General features: G+C 37.8%; 2 protein-coding genes across 4 annotated transcripts in view; one reads left to right on the plus strand and one right to left on the minus strand.

Moving 5' to 3' along the window:
* Positions 1 to 20,698, plus strand: part of MPLKIP (M-phase specific PLK1 interacting protein) — a 138,266-nt gene that overhangs the window by 53,186 nt on the left and 64,382 nt on the right. The gene's annotated exons all lie outside the window — the stretch shown is intronic.
* Positions 575 to 20,698, minus strand: part of CDK13 (cyclin dependent kinase 13) — a 128,515-nt gene continuing 108,391 nt past the window's right edge. The window contains exons 11-14 of the mRNA XM_066343315.1: positions 19,995 to 20,126; positions 11,722 to 11,927; positions 4,899 to 5,171; positions 575 to 3,519 (exon numbers count right to left, since the gene is read on the minus strand). Of these exons, the coding sequence (XP_066199412.1) occupies positions 2,669 to 3,519; positions 4,899 to 5,171; positions 11,722 to 11,927; positions 19,995 to 20,126 (1,462 nt within the window). The 3' untranslated portion in view covers positions 575 to 2,668. The remainder of the gene's footprint in view (positions 3,520 to 4,898; positions 5,172 to 11,721; positions 11,928 to 19,994; positions 20,127 to 20,698) is intronic.

Below are 20,698 nucleotides of genomic sequence, written 5' to 3' on the forward strand. Positions count from 1 at the left end.
AAAACTTGCTGTGTCAGGAAATACACAAAGGAATTTCACATGGGAGACAAATTATTTTCTTCTTTTGGTAGATCAATCTTTTCTTCATCTTATTTGCAATCTGACTTACCATTTCTTTTCCCCATAAAACTGAAGCAGTATTTTATGTTCCTAAGGTTTTACACAAGAACACCCAGTGACTACTGCAATTACTATAACCTAATTAGAAATTTCCCAACACTGTTCTTTTTATTAGTCAAAATTCACTAAAACATTAAATGATATGGAACAATGCATTTTTACTACATTTCATTGATTTTTAAGACACATTCTTTTGCATAACATCTCTGAATTTGGGGAGTATCTTTAAATTGATGCATCTTATTTAGAATTATGTTGTGATTTAACTAGCAACATTATATCTAAGTGGTGCATAAAATAATGGTATATCTCTCAATCAATGCTGTCTTAGGGTAATATTAGAAGCTGCAGTTCAAATTTTCAAGTAAAAATTTCCCTATCCTCCCAGCCAATCTCGCAACACAAATATATAATTGAAATGTTCAGTTAGAAAAACTATCCAAACGCAGTTCAATTTTATATAAAATATTTAATTTTTAAAACACAAGCTATTCATGTCACATAAATATCTTCAATTTTATGTTAGCTACTATGGTCAGCAGAATTAACAAGTGTGACTATTAAGAATAACTTAGATACTGTCACTTATAGGAAAGTCTAAAGCTCTAAGACTCACCATATTAAAATTTCAGATATTTGAATATTGTAGCTATTTTGCAAAATTTCAAAATATTTCTTCACTTCCTGCAATGTAGTTTCATTTTAAGTTGTTAGTACTTGATATCCAAATTAAAGCAAAATAAATTTTTTCATTCATTTCTCCCCAACAACAAAAATTCCATCAAAAAATAAAATGGTCAAGTGACATTTTATAGCAGTAAACTGGTAAATTATCCACTTAAAAATATTCTTACTCTCACCAAGCTAGAATGCTTCCCATATACTATTTTAAACAAAGGTTCACAAGTCAAATAGAGAGCACAGGGTAAAAAAGACTGACTTTAGAACTGGAGCAATTTCCATTCTGTAACAGTTTTTCAATTTAAGATTCCAATAAAAAGTTACCAGGAGAGAAGAGTTAAAACAAAACAAAATGGTTAACTGGTACATCTCTCATTTCCAGAGTCTACTTTTCCATTCAGTGATATGGAAACATTGATTATTTACCTTGGGTTCCTTTCTAGAATTATAATAATTATCTGCGTGAGTGTGCACAAAAAGTTAGACTTGACACCATTACAGCTTAAATAAGGATTTGTCCATCATTATTTGTTGCTTTTAATTTTAAAGAAATGTTGAAATAAAATGAACTTGTTCTGGATAAGAGGTTTTCTCTCACTTTTTCTTTGCTGCAATAAATTTAATCGAGGCAATGTTTCTGGCTAACAACAGTTAAATTTTTCTTACAATGGCAATTGTATAACTTAAAATACGGTGTTTGCCACTCCTCCCTCATGAATATTAATAGAATTATGCAAATTATGTTATGCCTTGCTTCTATGCCGCTGCCCTTCAATTATCCCTGGCAAAAGGAAACAGGAACAATATGGAAGCCTGAAAGAAAATGATGCTCTGAAATTCTCATTAAGCTATTACTTTCAACCACTTAAATGACAAAACTTTTTAGAACTTATCGGGAATAACAAAGTACTGATTGCAGTCCCTTTCTTTACTCTTACACCCTTTTCAAGAAAAGGTGGTAGTGGAAGGTAACACAGCCCAAATACAGGCAGAAAAGGAGAATGTGTGATAGGTAGAGAGAATGGATCTAACAGGAACTGAATAGGCAGACCCTAAACACCCAAAAGCTCCCTTTCTTTTCAACACAATGTACTGATTCCCTTTAGAAGACAAATGGGTATAAAGATTAACTACCTTTTCAGACCTTATGCTTACCTGTTAAGGCACTTACTTACCACCCCCCCCCCCCCACCCACAGTTTTCTTATAAAACCCACTATTTCATTTGAATGCATTTTGCTAGGTTATGATAACCTGCCAAATAAAACAAAAATAACATTGACCATTTTTTTTATAAAACTGTTGCATCAAGAGAAAGGTTGTGTTTTATTTTCTGAAATGAGCACAAGTACACCTTTCACAATAACACTGAAAGCAGGTGCAAAGACTGACAGTGACCTTTGACTAAAGATAGCTTTGTAAAAAGAAAAATACCAAATAAATCAGTGCCCTTTCTGATTGTTGTAAAACTGGAGAAGGGAGGGGTTGTTTGTTACATAAAAGTTGGTCCAAACTTACAAAAAAAAGCACAAATGTGCATAGTTCAGATCTGCAAGAGGGCCATAAAAGACTTTTATGTCCCTAATATTAGCATTCACTTAAAACTGCAGGAATACAAAATAAAATCATTAACTAGAATTTGTGAAGATGTACAATCAATAGATCTAGTTTTTAGAACAGCATGAATTTAAGCAAAGGTGTTTTTTTTTTTTTGGTCTTTTTTAAACTATTGTATGCAAGACCCTTTCCACATAAAAATAAAGCTGTTGTTGAATTAATATTATTCAAGTCTCTTGGATTGCTGCCTTAAATTGCAGCTAGAAAAGTCTTTCCAGATAAAAATGATGTGCCTGAGGAAAAACTGATACTCAATATGGCAGCCCTCTGCCTCGACCTCTGCCAGCTGATGTGCTGATGTGTCCCCTGTATCCTTGTGAATAGCCAGGTCCTTGGGCAGGAGAAGTCCAGGTCTGCCCATGCATGAGGCTGGAGCCACCTGGGTTTTCCTGTAAGGTACCACCATAATTATAGTTGTGCATCTTTGCTGGCAAAGGATGAGTACTCTCTGGCCCTGTGGAAGGGTCACTGCTGTTCGCCAGGACTGCAATGGGGCCATGGCTATACTCAAATCTATGGTCCTTGTCTCCACTAAACAGCATGGGACCAGTATTGAGGTAAATGTCTCCATATCCAGCTACTGAACTGGGAAATGACTCGGAAAAGGCAGAAGGCTGAGGTGGACCACCAGAATGAGATGAAGTAGTACTGTAGTTATCCAGAGACTGAATATCTGAGTTTCCAATGAAGCTACGTTGTTCCAATGGTAGAGCAGAGCTACCTCCCAGACCATCATTACTAACATAAGGAGCAGAAGAGAAAGAAGAGGATCCAAAATTGTCCTTGTAGTCTGAAGTGGATATATAAGTGTCTCCTGCCTGGTAATCAATACCACCTTCTCTTTTGGGATCATCCTGGGGCTGATGCTGAGCAAGTAGCTGTAGCAGGGCTGCTTTCACTCCAGCATGAGGGTCAGTTAACGAAGAACTAGTGGTGGGTCCATGCTGGTTTTCTGTCCGGTAATCCAGATCTTCTTCAGTGACTGGTGGTGGTTCTGGTGGTTCAGGAGGTCGTTGATCAGGAGGCAGAATACGAGGCCGGTCTGGTTCTGGTGTGAGCTCTAATGTCCTCATGTCTTGGTGCTGGATGAGGTCATCTTGTCCTAAGTGAAAAAAACAAAAACAAAAACAAGAGTCAAAGTTTACTATTGAAAACCTAATGTTCAAAATAGTTAATTCTTCCTATGGATGATCCTAAAGTGCATTAGAAGTTACATCTCAGCACATTTCTACCTGCTCCCCCCAAAAAGAAAAGAAAAATTAAAAAGGAAAAAGGTATGTAAGTACTAATATTGCCTGCTGCTATTTAAGTCTATGGTGACTAAAACTGTATTATATTTGACTTTTTCAAAGGTATCTGTGGGAGACAGGCTGTAAGCTGATAAAGTCCTTAGACTTTCAGTCTAAAGACTCTTCCCCCACACCCTTTTAAGATTAAGATCTTCCCACACCCTTGACTATTGCATGGTGGTGGTAGGGGGTGCATTCTTATGAGGATTCCCGTTTATGCCTCAGATGTGTGACTTTGTATCAGAGACTTTCTTATTTGATTATGGCTCTGCACTATATAATAAAGCAGACCGGGGCTTTGCTTTTGCTCTTGCAAGCTAAAGGCAATGCAAGAGACCTCCCGATCCCATCCTTTTTCTCTCTGAGTTTATTTCTTCATTCCATACTGTTCTTACTCAAGAACTGGACAATTACTATCTGTGCAGGTATGTGGCAGGTTATCTCATATACACCTGTTTATTGCTTGAAGAACAAAAGCTACTGTATATGCAAAATGTCTGCCTTGGTCAATCATCCTGTTGTAGTTGGAATAAAATTTTTTTCTTCTTCTTTTCCAAGTGAGAGGAGGGGAGATAGAAAGACAGACTCCCACATGCACCCAGACCAGAATGCACCTGGTAATCCTCATCTGTGGCAGATGCTCTGCCCATCTGGGGCCACATTCACAATCAAGCTATTTTTAGTGCCTGAGGTGGAAACTCCACGGAGCCATCCTCAGCACCCAGGACAATGCATTCGAACCAACTGAGCCATGGCTGTGGGAGAGGGAGAGTGGGGGAATGTAGGGGGAGGAGTGGGGGGGGGGAAGAGAATGAGAGCAAGAGAGAGGGGGAAGAGGTGGATAAGCAGTGGTCAGGTCGCTTCTCCTGTGTTCCCTGACTGGGAATTGAACCTAGGACATCCATATACTGGGCTGACGCTCTACCACAAAGCCAACCAGCCAGGGCCAAAAGATTATTTCTTAAACCATAGGTTTAAATGAGAAGAATCTATGACAATCAGGAGTTATATCACACATGGATAATTAGCTAAAGAAACAATTCCTACAAGTAAATAGACTAAAAAACTAACTTAAGACCTGAGAATTTTCAGACATCTCCTAGCAATGCCACTAAACAATACTCCTTAGGTAATCACTAACAGCAAGAAAACAGTGTGAAAGCAGCATTAGTGGTCTGCTATATGTACTCACCCGACACTGGAGTGCTGGGTTCTGGAGGCGGCCTGAGCTGTAACGATGCTTCGTGCCCCGATCCATTTTCCCTTTCTTCTAGTAGCACATCCTTCTGCTTTGATTGCTGAGCCTTTATTAACTGAGTCAAAAGGACTGCAAATGCGCTCTGCACAGCTGCCTGGGCAACATCAGTTTCCACTTTTGGCTGGATACTCTGAGAAGAAGGCTGAATTCCTCCCAATGGTTTTGAAGACTCTTGTTGTGGTGTTGATGGATCTGTCTGTTTTTCACCTGTTGCCAAAATTCCAGCAGGAAGGTTTATTTTATTTAGCTGTTGTTGAGTCTCAGAGTTTACCTTAACGTTCAACACTTAGACAAAATCAGCCATATTAATACTTGTTTTAGATTGTAGTAGGTTTAGTAGAATGGCCAATTCACTGTGGTTTAACTGCTGTCCAGGGCCTGTTTTTACTAAAAACAAAATTTGTATTAATTAGAATTGCCATAATTCAGAGCTCCTCTGCCCATAAAATGGCTCTGCATGACAATATAAAAATGTCTATTTGTAGGACAGTGTTTAAGAAACACTGTTGAAAAGGGAATCTCAGTCTAGTCTAATCTCACATACATTTAAGATGTAACTGAATATAAATTAAAAAACAACAAAAAACCCTGTGGTCCATTTTTGAGTAAGTTATCTTTAGTGGTAAACATTTCAAAAGGAAAATCAAGACTAGCACCAGAACCCCATGCTATATATAATATAACCAGGAACTATCACCTGTGAATGAGAACTGGGTGATGAGAATGACAACAGCTACGCTGTCAGGTACTTTCTAACCGTTTTTATACAACCTTTATATATATATAATTATATATATAGTCATGCTCTATTATTAGCCCCATTTTTTAATGAAGAAGAAAGTGACATCCAGAGAGACTTAACTTGCCTACGGTCACAAACTCTGTAAGTGGCAGTTTTGAACCCAGTATTCTGATTCCATAGTCTGTGCTCCTAACTACTCATGGTGAGGAGCTCCTAACTACATCTAAATTAACGTCGATTATCTAAAAATCTAACCTTATGTTTGTAGTAGCATGTTGTAGACTTTTTAAATAAATATACTTTATTCAAATTACTTTTTAAAATTTTAAGTCACTTTGGGTAAAGATATTAACTCATCACCAGCAAAACAGATTCAGTTGTTTTTCTTTTTCCAATTTTCAGTTTAGACTTGTATGGTTTTATACAAGTTCTAGTGCAAGCTTATCTGAGTCACATACAGGGGTGAAAAAAGGTAGGTTAATAGTAATAAATAATACAATGATTAACAAATAAATACAAGAATGAACTGTTTTGCATACTCACAACTGTAACCCTACTTTTGCCCACTCTTTTTTAACAACCCAGCTCAATGAATATAATACAACATATGTTAAGTGATAAGAGACACTGATAAGCAAATTCCATAACCACATAATAAAAGAGAAACTCCAAAAAAGATAAAAAACTGATGATTAATGCTGTCTTTTTATATTCTCTATAGATTTCAAGACAGTTTATTATTTAATATATTTTTAGATGAATTGAAAACAAATTTTTACAAGCTACTCTTATGACCTGCAGCATTAAAGAACAAAGTTTGATTACTACACCTCAATGGCCAGTTTTCCTCATTTTTCTCTATTAAGAGAGGCAAGCTCTACACAAGCTCTGAGACATACTCTTTAACTATGGTTTTGGTTTCTCCTCTACAGAAATGGCATTACATCTTATTTCAAGACTTATTAATGAAGAAAAAAAGCAAAGAGAATACATTCTTATTTCAAAAAGTAACAGAAATCTCACTTAATAGGGAGTTAAAAAAAAACAAAAATATAACAAAATTCCACCGTTAACAGGGTTGCTAAATATATAAATAAGAAATAACAAAACGAGCCCAGAAAGGGCAATTCATTTTTACTGACTAAAACTGAATGAACTAACCTCTATTCCACTAGGTATGCTAGTGGAACAAGGACAATAGCTACATGAACAGGAGTCGAATAAAGAACTGACAGTCTTGTCAAGGAATGTGAATGCTGGAACACTTGACCACCATCCACACTATTCTTTTTTGTGTGAATGTGTGTGTATGAGAGAGAGAGAGAGAGAGAGAGAGAGAGAGAGAGAGAGGGGAAGATAGACATGAAGGAAGAAAGATGAAGAACATCAAAATTCTTCACTGCGACACCTTAGTTGTTCATGGATTACTTCTTGTATGTGCCTTGATTAGGGAGCTCAAGCTGAGCCAGTGACCCCTTGGTCAAAGCCAGCAACCTGTGCTTCAAGCCAGCAACTTTTTGGGCTCAAACCAGCAACCATGGGATCATGTCAATAATCCGACGCTCAAGCCAGCGACCCCGTGCTTAAGATGGTGAGCCTGTACTCAGGCCAGTGACCTCAGGGTTTCGAACCTGGGACTTCAGTGTCCCAGGTCGATGCTCTTCTATCCACTGTGCCACCACTGGTCAGGCCCTTCCAAACTTCATATTACTGCCATCTCAGATGCTGTTTCAGTCGCAGGTGGTATATAAAACATGTAACTTAAATACAAATTAAAAAAATTTCCTCTTGCTTCTCTTTTGTCTTTCTCCATATATGTATTAAACATTTTCAACATGAAAAGAAATAATATTGAACTTGATATAGAAAGCCTTCATAGTACATACAACAGATGTGTTTTCCAAAGCTATGTATATCAAATATTTTCATTGAAGAAGAGGAATTCACTATTTCAAGAAATTCTGAAGAATACATCTCTAGAATAAAAAACATCTGCTGGTTCTTAAAGTTAACATCTATCAACACTTTAGTCTGACCAAGGTCAAGTATGAGCTTGTAGATTACACAGGAAAGCTTAATGGTAGTCTTCTTCAAGCTTTCTCAGGTAATCTGTTTACATTCATTCATAAAAACTCAATTTGATGCACAGATCTGTAATAATCAAATAACTAATCAATCAATATTTACTTATCTCTTAACATATACAGCCTCCTTTTTCATGTTTAATAAACTACCACCTCTATTCACACATACATATACAGGCATAACTCAAAAATACTGTAGGGTTGTTTCCACAAAATAAAGTGAGTATCACAATAAAGCAAGCCAACACAAAATTTTTTGTTTTCCAGTGCATATAAAAGTTATGCTCACAGTATACTGTAGTCTATTAAGTATGCAATAGCATTATTCCTAAAAATAATATATATATTTGAATAAAATATACTTTATTGCTAAAAAATGCCAACCATCATGAGCCTTCAGCCAGCCAGCAGTCTTTGTGCTGGTGTGGGGGATGTCTCACCTCCCTGCTGGTGGCTGCACACTGACCGGGGTGGTTGCTGAAGGCTGGGGTGGCTGTGGCAACTGCTTCCAGTAAGATCACCACGAAGTCTGTGCATCAGCTCACTCTTCCTTCATAAATGACTTCTCTGAAACACGTGATGCTATTTGATAGCACTTTATCATAGTAGAATTTTTTTCAAAATTGGAGTCAGACCTCTCAAACCCTGATGCTGCTATATTAACTATGTCATATTCTAAAGCTTTTGTTGTCATTTCAACAGTATTAACAGCATCTTCACCATGAGTAGATTCCATTTCATGAAAGCACTTTCTTTTCCATGAGAAATAACTCTCATCTGTTAAAGTTGTAATGTGAGATTGCAGCAATTTAGTTACCTCTTCAGGCTCCACTTCTGATTCTAGATCTCTTGCTATTTTCCTATCTTCCTTCCTCCTCTGAAGTCTTTAATCCTCAAGTCATCCATCGGGGTTGGAATTATCTTCTTCCAAACATCTATTAATGTTGATCTTTTGCCATCTTCCCATGAATCACAAATGTTCTTAATGGAATCTAGAATGGTGAATTCTTTCCAGAGAGTTTTCAATTGACTTTGCTCAGATCGCACAGTGGAATCACACTATCTATGGCAGCGATAGCCTTACAAAATGTATTTCTTAAATAGTAAAAAAATACTCCTTGATCCATAAGCTGTAGAATGGATGTTATGTTAGCAGGCATGAAAACAATCAAAATCTTGTTGTCCATCTCCATCAGAGATCTTGGGTGACCAGATGCACTGTCAATGAGTAGTAATATTCTGAAAGGAACCTTCCTTCCTCAGCAGTAGGTCTCAATAGTGAACTTAAAATATTCAGTGAATCATGTTTTAAACAGCTGTGCTGTCATCTAGGCTTTGTTGTCCCATTTATAAAGCATAAACAAAGTAGCTGTAGCTAATTCTTAAGGACTCTACGATTTTCAGAATGGTAAGTGAGCACTGGCTTCAACTTCAAGTCACCAACTCCATTAGCCCCTTACAAGAAACAGCCCATCCTTTGACACTAGATTTTCCCTCTAGCTATCAAAGTCCTAGACAGCCTCTTCTTCCAGTATATGGCTGCTTCATCTACATTGAAAATTTGTTGTTTACTGGAGCCACCTTCATTAATTCTCTCACCTAGATCTTCAGGATAACGTGCTGCAGCCTCCACACCAACAGGTGCTGCTTCACCTTGCACTTTTATGTTATAGTTTCTTTCCTTAAACCTCATGAACCAAGCTCTGCTAGTTTCCAACTTTTCTTTTTCAGCCTCCTCACCTCAGCCTTCACAGAATTGAAGAGTTAGAGCTTGTCCTGGATTAGGCTGTGGCTTAAGGAAGTTTTATAGTTGGTTTGATCGTTTACCCAGACCATTAAAACTTTCTCCACATCAGCAATAGGCTGTTTCACTTTCTTGTCATTCACGTGCTCACTGGAGCAGCACTTTTAATTTCCTTCAAGAACTTTTCCTTTTGGCCCTGGCCAGTTGGCTCAGCAGTAGAGCATCACTCCGGCATGTGGCAGTCCCGGGTTCGATTTCTGGTCAGGGCACACAAGAATAGTGCCCATCTGCTTCTCCACACCTCTCCCTCCCCAGCCAAGGCTCCATTGGAGCAAAGTTGGCCCGGGCGCTGAGGATGGCTCCATGGCCTTCACCTCAGGTGCTAGAATGGCTCTGGTTGCAACAGAGCAATGGCCCAGATGGGTGGAGCATTGCCCCCTGGTGGGCATGCCGGGTGGATCCCCGTCGGGTGCATGCAGGAGTCTGACTGCCTCCGTTTCTAACTTCAGAAAAATACAAAAAAAAAAGAACTTTTCCTTTGAATTCACAACTTGACTAACTGGCATAAGAGGCCTAGCTTTTGGCCTATCACGTCTTACGGTATGCCTTCCTTACTTAATAAGCTTAATCACTTCTACCTTTTCATTTAGCTTTCACTTGGAACACTCAGAGGCCATTATGAGGTTATTAATTGGCCTAATTCCAATATTGTTGTGTCTCAGCGAACAGAGAGGTCCAAAGAAAGGAAGAGACATGGGGGAACAGTCAATGGAGCAGTCATAAAACACACACTACCTTTAACTGTTAAGTATGCTGTCTTATATAAGCACAGTGTGGTTCCCCAAACAACTGCAATAGGAACATCGAAGATTACTGATCATAATAAATATTATAATAATGAGAAAGTTTGAAATGTTGTGAGAATTACCAAAATGTGATTAAGAGACATGAAGTGAGCAAATGCTCAATGCAGGGAGGCCACACATTTTCAATTTGTGAAAACTGCAATATCTGTGAAGTGAAATGAAGCGCAGCACAATAAAACAAAGTCTGCCTGTATTTATTTCACATCCGTCTCCGTCTTCATAAAAGAAATTAAACTAAATCTGAATGCTTTCTGGTTTCTTTATGACAAATGAAGGAGTAGATTCCATTTTTAAAAAAGTTAACATTGAAGAGATTGATTTCTCATGAAGGTGCTTCTTCTTACAACAGATTGAGTCAGAAGAAGAAATTTAAGATTCCCCAAAATACCCTTCTTTATCATACTTCAAGTCATTTTTGGCACAAAATCAAATTCCAATCTTTTAGAGTCTTTAATATACGGGAAAGATATCAAAAGTAATCTAAGGATATTATGAATAGTATAAGAGCTGCTATTATAATTTTTAGCTGTCTTCCTATATTGTTCTCCTTACTTTTTTTTTTTTTTTTTTTTTTTTTACGTTTTTCTGAAGCTGGAAACAGGGAGAGACAGTCAGACAGACTCCCGCATGCGCCCGACCGGGATCCACCCGGCACGCCCACCATGGGGCGACGCTCTGCCCACCAGGGGGCGATGCTCTGCCCATCCTGGGCGTCGCCATGTTGCGACCAGAGCCACTCTAGCGCCTGGGGCAGAGGCCACAGAGCCATCCCCAGCGCCCGGGCCATCTTTGCTCCAATGGAGCCTTGGCTGCGGGAGGGGAAGAGAGAGACAGAGAGGAAAGCGCGGCGGAGGGGTGGAGAAGCAAATGGGCGCTTCTCCTATGTGCCCTGGCCGGGAATCGAACCCGGGTCCTCCGCACGCTAGGCCGACGCTCTACCACTGAGCCAACCGGCCAGGGCCTCTCCTTACTTCTTAAGCATTCACTGACACTAAATGCTGAGACTCACTGAGAGCAGTGTTAATAAAACATGTGCTGACTCCTGCATTAGGAAGAAAAAGGAAGTAGAGAAATCTGACTAATAACTAGTCTTATACATTTTGAGGTCTTCTTTATAAGTTATTCTTACCTTGAGATTGCTTAACATTGTGGTGCTAGTAGCAGTAACATAGCTGTACTGGCACAGGCAAATAACAAGGAAATGTCAAGTTCAGCAAACAAACCTTAACGTTCAACTTTTAACTTCAAATGCTAGAGCATTACAATCAACAGTAGTCACAAGACAACTGGAATAAAACCGACTCATGGAAGCATTACTGACCAGGTGCTATATTCGAGTTGCCCTGAGATTTCAGTTGTGAAGTCGACAGCATACCCTGGGGTGTGTTGGCTCTGCTGTCATCCAAGCCCAGAGATAAGTCCTTTCTAGGGGCTTTAATTGTGGAAACATCATCAGTCATGCCCATCTGCTTCTGTCTTCTCCGCTTTTTACTCCATAACTCATGACAGTCTTGCCACAAAGGAAGGCTGGGGGAAAAAAAAGAATAAAATTGCTGACCAGTGGCATTACTTAACAAAAAAATACTAATATTTCTTAACAGAGCTGCCACTTTCCATCTCCCACCTTTGCAAATTGTTCTTGAAGACTTCACACTTACATGCTTTATAAATTGTTTCAATAAAAATTGGCGTTGATGCCTTACCTCCTTCAGGACTTCCCCTTTTATAAACAGACTATTTTTCTGAATAATCAATAAACACTCATTTATTAAAACTATAAATGAAGACTAGTCATAAAAGTAGGTTTCAATTATCCCTGATGCAATCTTTTAAAGCCAATTCTTATTGTACATCATACATTGAATACAGCATAAGACAAAAAATATGCCACTTGCAGAAATTAGACAAAAGAGTAATAAGTACTAAAGGCTAAGACATAATATTTGTGAAAAATTTTCTATTACAATCTTTTACCTTTTTAATACCCTCATATTTACTTCTGTAAGCAAATGCTCTAGAATTAACCTGATGCTAGAGGTATTTCAAAAATAGGTAATCCAGGCCCTGGCCGGTTGGCTCAGTGGTAGAGCGTCGGCCTGGCGTGCAGAAGTCCCGGGTTCGATTCCCGGCCAGGGCACACAGGAGAAGCGCCCATCTGCTTCTCCACCCCTCCCCCTCTCCTTCCTCTCTGTCTCTCTCTTCCCCTCCCACAGCCAAGGCTCCATTGGAGCAAAGATGGCCCGGGCACTGGGGATGGCTCCTTGGCCTCTGCCCCAGGCGCTAGAGTGGCTCTGGTTGGAACAGAGCGACGCCCCGGAGGGGCAGAGCATTGCCCCCTGGTGGGCAGAGCGTTGCCCCCTGGTGGGCGTGCTGGGTGGATCCCGGTCGGGCGCATGCGGGAGTCTGACTGTCTCTCCCCGTTTCCAGCTTCATAAAAATACAAAAAAAAAAAAAAAAAAGGTAATCCAGGCTCATTGCTCATCAGCCAAGAGTTCTGAATAACTAGCAACTATAAAACTTACCCTCAATTCTGAAATAAATGTACTTGAATATAATTTCATAAACCTGACAACACTGCAGAATAACTTTTGCTTAAAGAAAGACATAAATATTTAACTTATAAATGTTTTCTTACCCTAATAATCCAATGGGAAGTTACTATTATATCTATTTAAAGATGAGAAAATTAAGGTTCAGAGAGGTTAATAAACTTGCCCAGAATAACTACAAATTTCCTTAAGCAGCCTCAACCTGGTGATATATATGTCTGCAGTCTTCAACCTATGTATGTTTTCCTCTAAGGACGTGTTAAGACTTTCTAAGGGGATATCCCTGGAATTGTTTCAAAAGAATTTCCATATCCATACATCCTCTTTCCTAAAACTGATCTTTAAGAATGGGCTGCATATTCAGTAAATTCTTTCATACCTCCTCTTTTATAATTACTCTTATGTTATAAAATAAAGGCATATGCAACAATATGGTTGATTCTTAGCAATGTAATATAATATTAAGTTAAAAAGGTCATTCCCAAAAGATTACAAATAGCATGATACCCTTTTGTAAACTTAAAACAACTAAAATTTAAAAATATAAATTGCTATGACTATATAAAGATGACAACAAAAATATATAAAAAAACAGAAACGGGTGATGGTTACCTCAGGTGGGAAAGGCAAGGGGATATAAATCGTGGGACAGGGTGGGGAAGTATGACATGATTAAAGTAGGCTATTTTCAAGATTCTAGCTTTTATTTGGTAGGCTCATATCTGCTTATCAAAATCATTTAAAATAACCAATTAAATTAAGTAACTAATGGGAAAAAAAGAGAGCCATGCATGGACCAATGATGAGTAACACAAGGATCATGATTAAACGAAGTTTATGCACCTGAGGTCCAAAAACAAAACAAAGGCATACCTCTCAGCCATCTTACTATGGTGCATTGCCTCAGCGTGTAAAAACCTCCTGGAGTAACAAACAAAGGGACAATTTGAAATATTGATATTGGGAAGCTATAAGGCACCATAATCCCGCCAAAGCCGTCCCTCTCTTTTTTCTCCATCTCTCTCTCTTGCTCTGCCTGTGTGAGCACACACATGTGTGAATTATAAGATGTGCAGCCTTGACCTCTGTTGAGATATTCTGAATTCAGATGTACTGCTGTACTACAATAATTAGAGTGATTTCACTTCTTCCACCCTAATGTTCAGAGAATATATAGTTCTTGATAAAGAGTCCCATGAGAGTAAGGCAAAGAAATCCACTAGAAAGGGATTTTTGTTCCTTCCCACAATTTACAGGTAAGGGACTCTTTATAGATTGTTTCAACACTCATCTCTAGGAAAGATAAACATTACCCAAAAAATAGCTAAAACAATAGAGGTTAGTGATGCCAACTCACAGATATACCAGAAATGTTTTCTAGGATGAACAAATTTCTACGTACTTTTCTGAAAGGTTCAAATACTGGCTCAAACTTTTACTTACTGGGTCTCATTAGGTATGTAATGACCTTTGTACCTCAGCTTTCCTGTCTTTAAAAACAAGATAAGAATACCTTATGAAGTAGAGGTAATATACGTTAACATACGTAAGTGCTCAGACATAGTTAGGCATCATATTCATGTCTGACATCATTTATTATCATGCAATAAGGTAGATTAAAGCTATTTTTATTAAATCTTATAAAATATTTAATACAGCTGATTATATTTTATCTTATAAATTGTTTAATGCTTTACACTTGCTATTAAGAAAAAATAAAATCATATGTTAGTTGCCATCGAATTGACTTTTAGCAATATATACTTTTTCTGTTTTCATTAAATACATCAGAAAAATTTGCCACGACATCTAATACAATTAATGGGGTTGTTTCTGTGTTTTTTTTAATACCCCACTCTTATTTGATTATTCCTAAAAAAATTGATCAAAAGAGTTTAGTACATACATGTATTTACTAAAGGAATACTAGGCCTTTCTTCATAGTCCTTAGCTCATAAATAATTTATAATTTTAACTATTACATATTACAAAATGAGAGGTAACAGTGTTAACATAACTTTTTATTTAAATATTAGATTGAGATCACTATAATTTTGACTTGACTGCTTTAGTGATGTATCCCATAATTACAGAATTTTTACATGTGTATGAACATTTATTTATAATGAAAGAAAAATGTAGCCCAGTATGTTGTGATAAAAAACAGCAAATTCAGGAGATACATTTGACAATATGAACAGTTTGCCATTAGGTTTTTTGGCAGACATTTTTCATAAACTGAATAGGACACATCTGTAGTTCCAAGGTTTTGACAAAAACATATATTTTAAAACTGTAAAGGAAATAAATTGGCTTTCTACCCTTTTCTAGGTATGCCAGTTAAAAAAGTACTGATAAAAGAAAAAATAACAAGTATAAGAAGTCATCTAATATGTATTCATAAAGCTTCTTTGGTTTATTTTCCCAAAATTTGAAAAATTAAATGATTAATGAGTAAATAACATCTTTTGGCAGGCAAATCCTTACTGTCAAAACAATAAAGAAAAACATAATCTTAAGTTTACATCTGAAAGTTCATTAAAATTATTATTTTTTTTGTGACAGAGACAAAGAGAGAGACAGACAGGGACAGATAGACAAGGGAGAGAGACAAGAAGCATCAATTCTTCATTGCAGCACCCTAGTTGTTCATTGATTGCTTTCTCATATGTGACTTGACTAGAGGCTATAGCAGACTGAGTGACCGCTTGCTCAAGCCAGCGACCTTGGGCTCAAGGTGGTGAGCCTTGCTCAAAGCAGATGAGCCCGAGCTCAAGCTGGCGACCTTGGGGTTTCAAACCTGGGTCCTTCTTGTCCCAGTCTGACACTCTATCCACTGTGCCACCACCTGGTCGGCCTTAAAATAATTTTTTTTATCAGTTATTTTTTAAATGTTTATTTTTCCATTATAATTGTTAATAAGCTATATAAAACAATAGAAAATTTTTTATAACGTCATCTACTAGAATATACACAGTCACTATTACTTGGTTTGTGTTTTTTTTTTTAAGTGACAGAATTTACTTGTTTTAACATAGTTGTCATACTTATATCCAATAAATTAGTAAACTGTGCCTCATCATTCAATAGATTATAATGCAAACATTTAAAATAATACCTATGGATTCCCGGCCAGGGCACACAAGAGAAGCGCCCATTTCCTTCTCCACCCCTCCGCCGCGCTTTCCTCTCTGTCTCTCTCTTCCCCTCCCGCAGCCAAGGCTCCATTGGAGCAAAGATGGCCCGGGCGCTGGGGATGGCTCTGTGGCCTCTGCCTCAGGCGCTAGAGTGGCTCTGGATCGCCCCCTGGTGGGCAGAGCATCGCCCCTGGTGGTCGTGCCGGGTGGATCCCGGTCAGTCTGTCTGACTGTCTCTCCCTGTTTCCAGCTTCAGAAAAAAATGCAAAAAAAAAAAAAAAAAAAATTAAAATAATACCTATGAAGACTACTTACATGGAAAAATATTTATGATTTAATGTAAGAAAAAAGTTAAGGAACAGACTTGCATGTAAAGTATGACAACTATGTTAAAATAATTTTTTTTTCTTTTTTTTTTCATTTTTCTGAAGCTGGAAACAGGGAGAGACAGTCAGACAGACTCCCACATGCGCCCGACCGGGATCCACCCGGCACGCCCACCAGGGGCGACACTCTGCCCACCAGGGGGCGATGCTCTGCCCATCCTGGGCGTCGCCATGTTGCGACCAGAGCCACTCTAGCGCCTGAGGCAGAGGCCACAGAGCCATCCCCAGCGCCCGGGCCATCTTTGCTCCAATGGAGCCTTGGCTGCAGGAGGGGAAGAGAGAGACAGAGAGGAAAGCGCGGCGGAGGGGTGGAGAAGCAAATGCGCGCTTCTCCTGTGTGCCCTGGCCAGGAATCGAACCCGGGTCCTCCGCACGCTAGGCTGACGCTCTACCGCTGAGCCAACCGGCCAGGGCTTTAAAATAATTTTTGATGACAGATTCCTATATGATTTTGGGGACATATATATGGAGAAAGTTAAAAAAATTCAGTGAAATAACTATAACAAAACTCCATCTATTCTCAACTGCTTGTTTATAAGGGTACTTATTAAAATGAAATGAATGTGGAACTATGTCCCATTCTAAAGTAAGTACTTATTAATCAATAGATATGTAAATTATATGGGGAAAAAATTCAGCCCCATTGACTTCATTAGGTTGCATTTCCACCAAAAATTTAATATTTTCTTTTTTTAACTGAAATTTGTATTATTATTTGCAATGACAAATTAATCAAAAAGAAAGCTTTGCAGGCAGATTTAAAAAATCAAACTTCCATTTTACATATATATATTATATACATATTTACTTAAAAGATGTATAGTAATCAATATAATAGTTTCAAACAAAAATATATGTTGCATTAAAAACCTGCAAAAACACTGTAAGTTCAAAATGAAAAAAGACCAATGTCAAATTGTTAGAATTTCTTCATACATTTTGTAAGTGAATGTTAGTGAATAAAAAAGTGCTAAGACATTTTAATTCCACTGAAGATATTAAAAGGGATGTAATGGCTCCATTTAAGTGTCAACCTTTATAATACACTGAAAATTACCTCTTTTGCAACTATTTAAACCCTTGATTTAAAAAGTTTAGATGTCAATTAAAAATTCATTTTGACACAGTTTCACCAGATTTCTTTTACGTGTACTACTAAACCAAGAGATTAATTTAGTATTGCCAATCTGGAAGAAAAATGATAATATATTACTCTTGTTCTGATATAGCCGGAAGCTACCTAGCTAGTATTATTGCAAAAAAAAAAAAAAAAAAAAGTCAGACTTTAGAATGTATTACAAAATAACTAGCTTGGATCTTCAAAAATGTCAGTGTCATAAAAATTCTCCCCCAAAAATGAATCAAGAATGGAGAGACATGACAGCTAAATGAAATACATAGCTGAGTGAATTTTTATGTCCCACACCCTGAAAAAGAATAGGCTATGAAAGAAATTATTGTAGAGCAACTTTTCTAGGGACTGTTAGATACTGTAATGTTAAATTTCTTATGCTTTATTATGATACTGTAGTCATACAGAATTAAGTTCTAGTTCTTATAGATACACGTGAAGCACTTAAAAAGTGTCACTTCCACAATATAATATTCAAACAGTTCAGTAAAATGTTTATATAAAGTGTTATAGCAAATGTGCCCAAATATTAATAACTGTTGAATCGAGGTGAAGGATATATGAATGCTCATTGTATTATTTTTTCCATTTTAATGTAAATTAAAATAATTTTTCACATCCAAAGTTGAAAAAAGTTCTTTGGACACCTGAACCAAAGTTTCAAGACTGCTAATACAATTTTTTTTTTTTTTTTTGTATTTTTCTGAAGCTAGAAACCGGGAGAGACAGTCAGACTCCCGCATGCGCCCGACCGGGTTCCACCCGGAACGCCCACCAGGGGGCGACGCTCTGCCTACCAGGGGGTGATGCTCTGCCCCTCCGGGGCGTCGCTCTGCCGCGACCAGAGCTACTCTAGCGCCTGGGGCAGAGGCCAAGGAGCCATCCCCAGCGCCCAGGCCATCTTTGCTCCAATGGAGCCTTGGCTGCGGGAGGGGAAGAGAGAGACAGAGAGGAAGGAGAGGGGGAGGCGTGGAGAAGCAAATGGGCGCTTCTCCTGTGTGCCCTGGCCGGGAATCGAACCCAGGACTTCTACACGCCAGGCCGACGCTCTGCCACTGAGCCAACCGGCCAGGGCCAAGACTGCTAATACAATTGATTAGCCAAAAAACAACCCCATGAAGCAATTCAACAGTGAATAATACAGCTCCCTCAACAAGTCAAATTGATATATCCTTTCAAATCATCCCACAAAAGCTATTCATATACAGCAAAAACTTAATGAAGCTGAGAGATATGACACTCTCATAGAAATACAGTAAGGCCAATCTGAGTGATAAGTACAAAAGTCAGGATTCCAACTCCAAAACCTATGTTTGTTAATTTACAGTTTGCTAACTAAATTATGTGGAAACATTTTATTATTATGGATAGGCTTGCTTTTATGATGCTCATTATCACTTTTTAAATTATTAAGAAAATCCCTACAAAGTTTGTAGATCTTTTTTTTTTTAATTTTATTTATTCATTTTAGAGAGGAGAGAGAAAGGGAGAGAGAGAGACAGAGAGGGAGAGAGAGAGGAGAGAGAGAAGGTGGGGAGGAGCTGGAAGCATTAACTCCCATATGTGCCTTGACCAGGCAAGCCCAAGGTTTCGAACCGGCGACCTCAGCATTTCCAGGTCGATGCTTTATCCATTGCGCCACCACAGGTCAGGCAAGTTTGTAGATCTTACTAAGAAAAACCAAATAAAATGCTCTGTCCTACCCTTTTCCCCAAATTAATCCTAGAGAAATTACAGGAGCCACAAGAGTGAAGTTTCAAGAACCTAGCTATTCTGGGACTCCCAAACTATATGCATGCTACCCCCCAGTGGACAATATACTCATTCTATATGGGTTTTTGATACTAATATTTTTTTATCCAATGATAAAAAAAAGTCCTATTATACTGTCTGCCAAGAAATATTTCAGAACTTCTTCCTTTTATTGGACTAACTTGCATTCCAGAACTGGCTCCACCCTTTACTATATTTGTATCCTTGGGCAAGTTTCTTAACCTCTTTGAGCCTGCTTCCTCCTCTGTAAAATGGTGGTGGTAAAAAATAATACCTACCTGAAAGTACTCTAAAGATTAACACAACACATGAAACATGTTTAGCATTAGCACTCAAAATGTTAGCAATAGCAACTACATAGTAGCATGATCAGTCGTTTGGGCAGTACAATAAGCTGCAGCAGTAATATTTTCTTAAGTTAAAATATTTTAATAAAATTATCTCCAGGAAGGCTACTTTTGCTAGTTCCACAGTTAGCTAAACATTAAGCAAGGTTCTGCATTCTATGCGATGTGCATTACTATTATTCTATTTCTTTTTACTTAACTAATCATGAAAAAGCTTCTGACAGATCCTTTATAGTTGAGATCTAATAATAATAATACGAAGTCACTTACTCTGGTGGAGGCATTTTAGAGGGTTCCACATCCCTCAGGAACTCACACTGCAGAGCCTGTTCTGCAGTACAGCGCTTACTAGGATCCAAGGCGAGCATGTAATCAAATAGGTCTAGCGCAGCTGCAGGAATACTGACAGGAAAGGGTTACAAACGTCATACATGTTCTCTGACACAAGTTTAATGTTTCTTTAGAAGTTTATTTCAAATACTAGCATTTTGTGACATATTGATAATACTTTATTCCAGTAAATTCCAATTTTCGCTTGAAAAAAATAGTTTTGCATATTCTTGTAACTATTATACTAAGTAATTTTAAACTTGGCAAATGAAAGTATATTTTATTACTCTATGGGCTATTTGCTGTTTTAACATAAGATTTGATTAGAATAGTTTCCTACAACAAAATGAAAACCTGAGCTCAAGTAACTTGAAAGACCTTTCATTAAAATTTAAAATACTATTTAAATTCTTTCATATAAGCACCAAAACTAACACACAAACCCAAAACACTGATTCCATAATGGTGGTAAAATGATAATTTGCATGTAGCAAAGAAAACTCAAAATAAAATGACATAGAAGAATTGTGATAGGTCTACTCTGAGTCAGAGGATACAGTGACATTTAGAATTCACAAAAATAACTAAAAAACAAAACAAAAACACATTCAATACAATATGGATGTTTAAGCAACCCCTTCTTA

The sequence above is a fragment of the Saccopteryx leptura genome, chromosome 6 (genome assembly GCF_036850995.1).
Source record: "Saccopteryx leptura isolate mSacLep1 chromosome 6, mSacLep1_pri_phased_curated, whole genome shotgun sequence".
In the NCBI taxonomy this organism is placed as follows: Eukaryota; Metazoa; Chordata; class Mammalia; order Chiroptera; family Emballonuridae; genus Saccopteryx; species Saccopteryx leptura.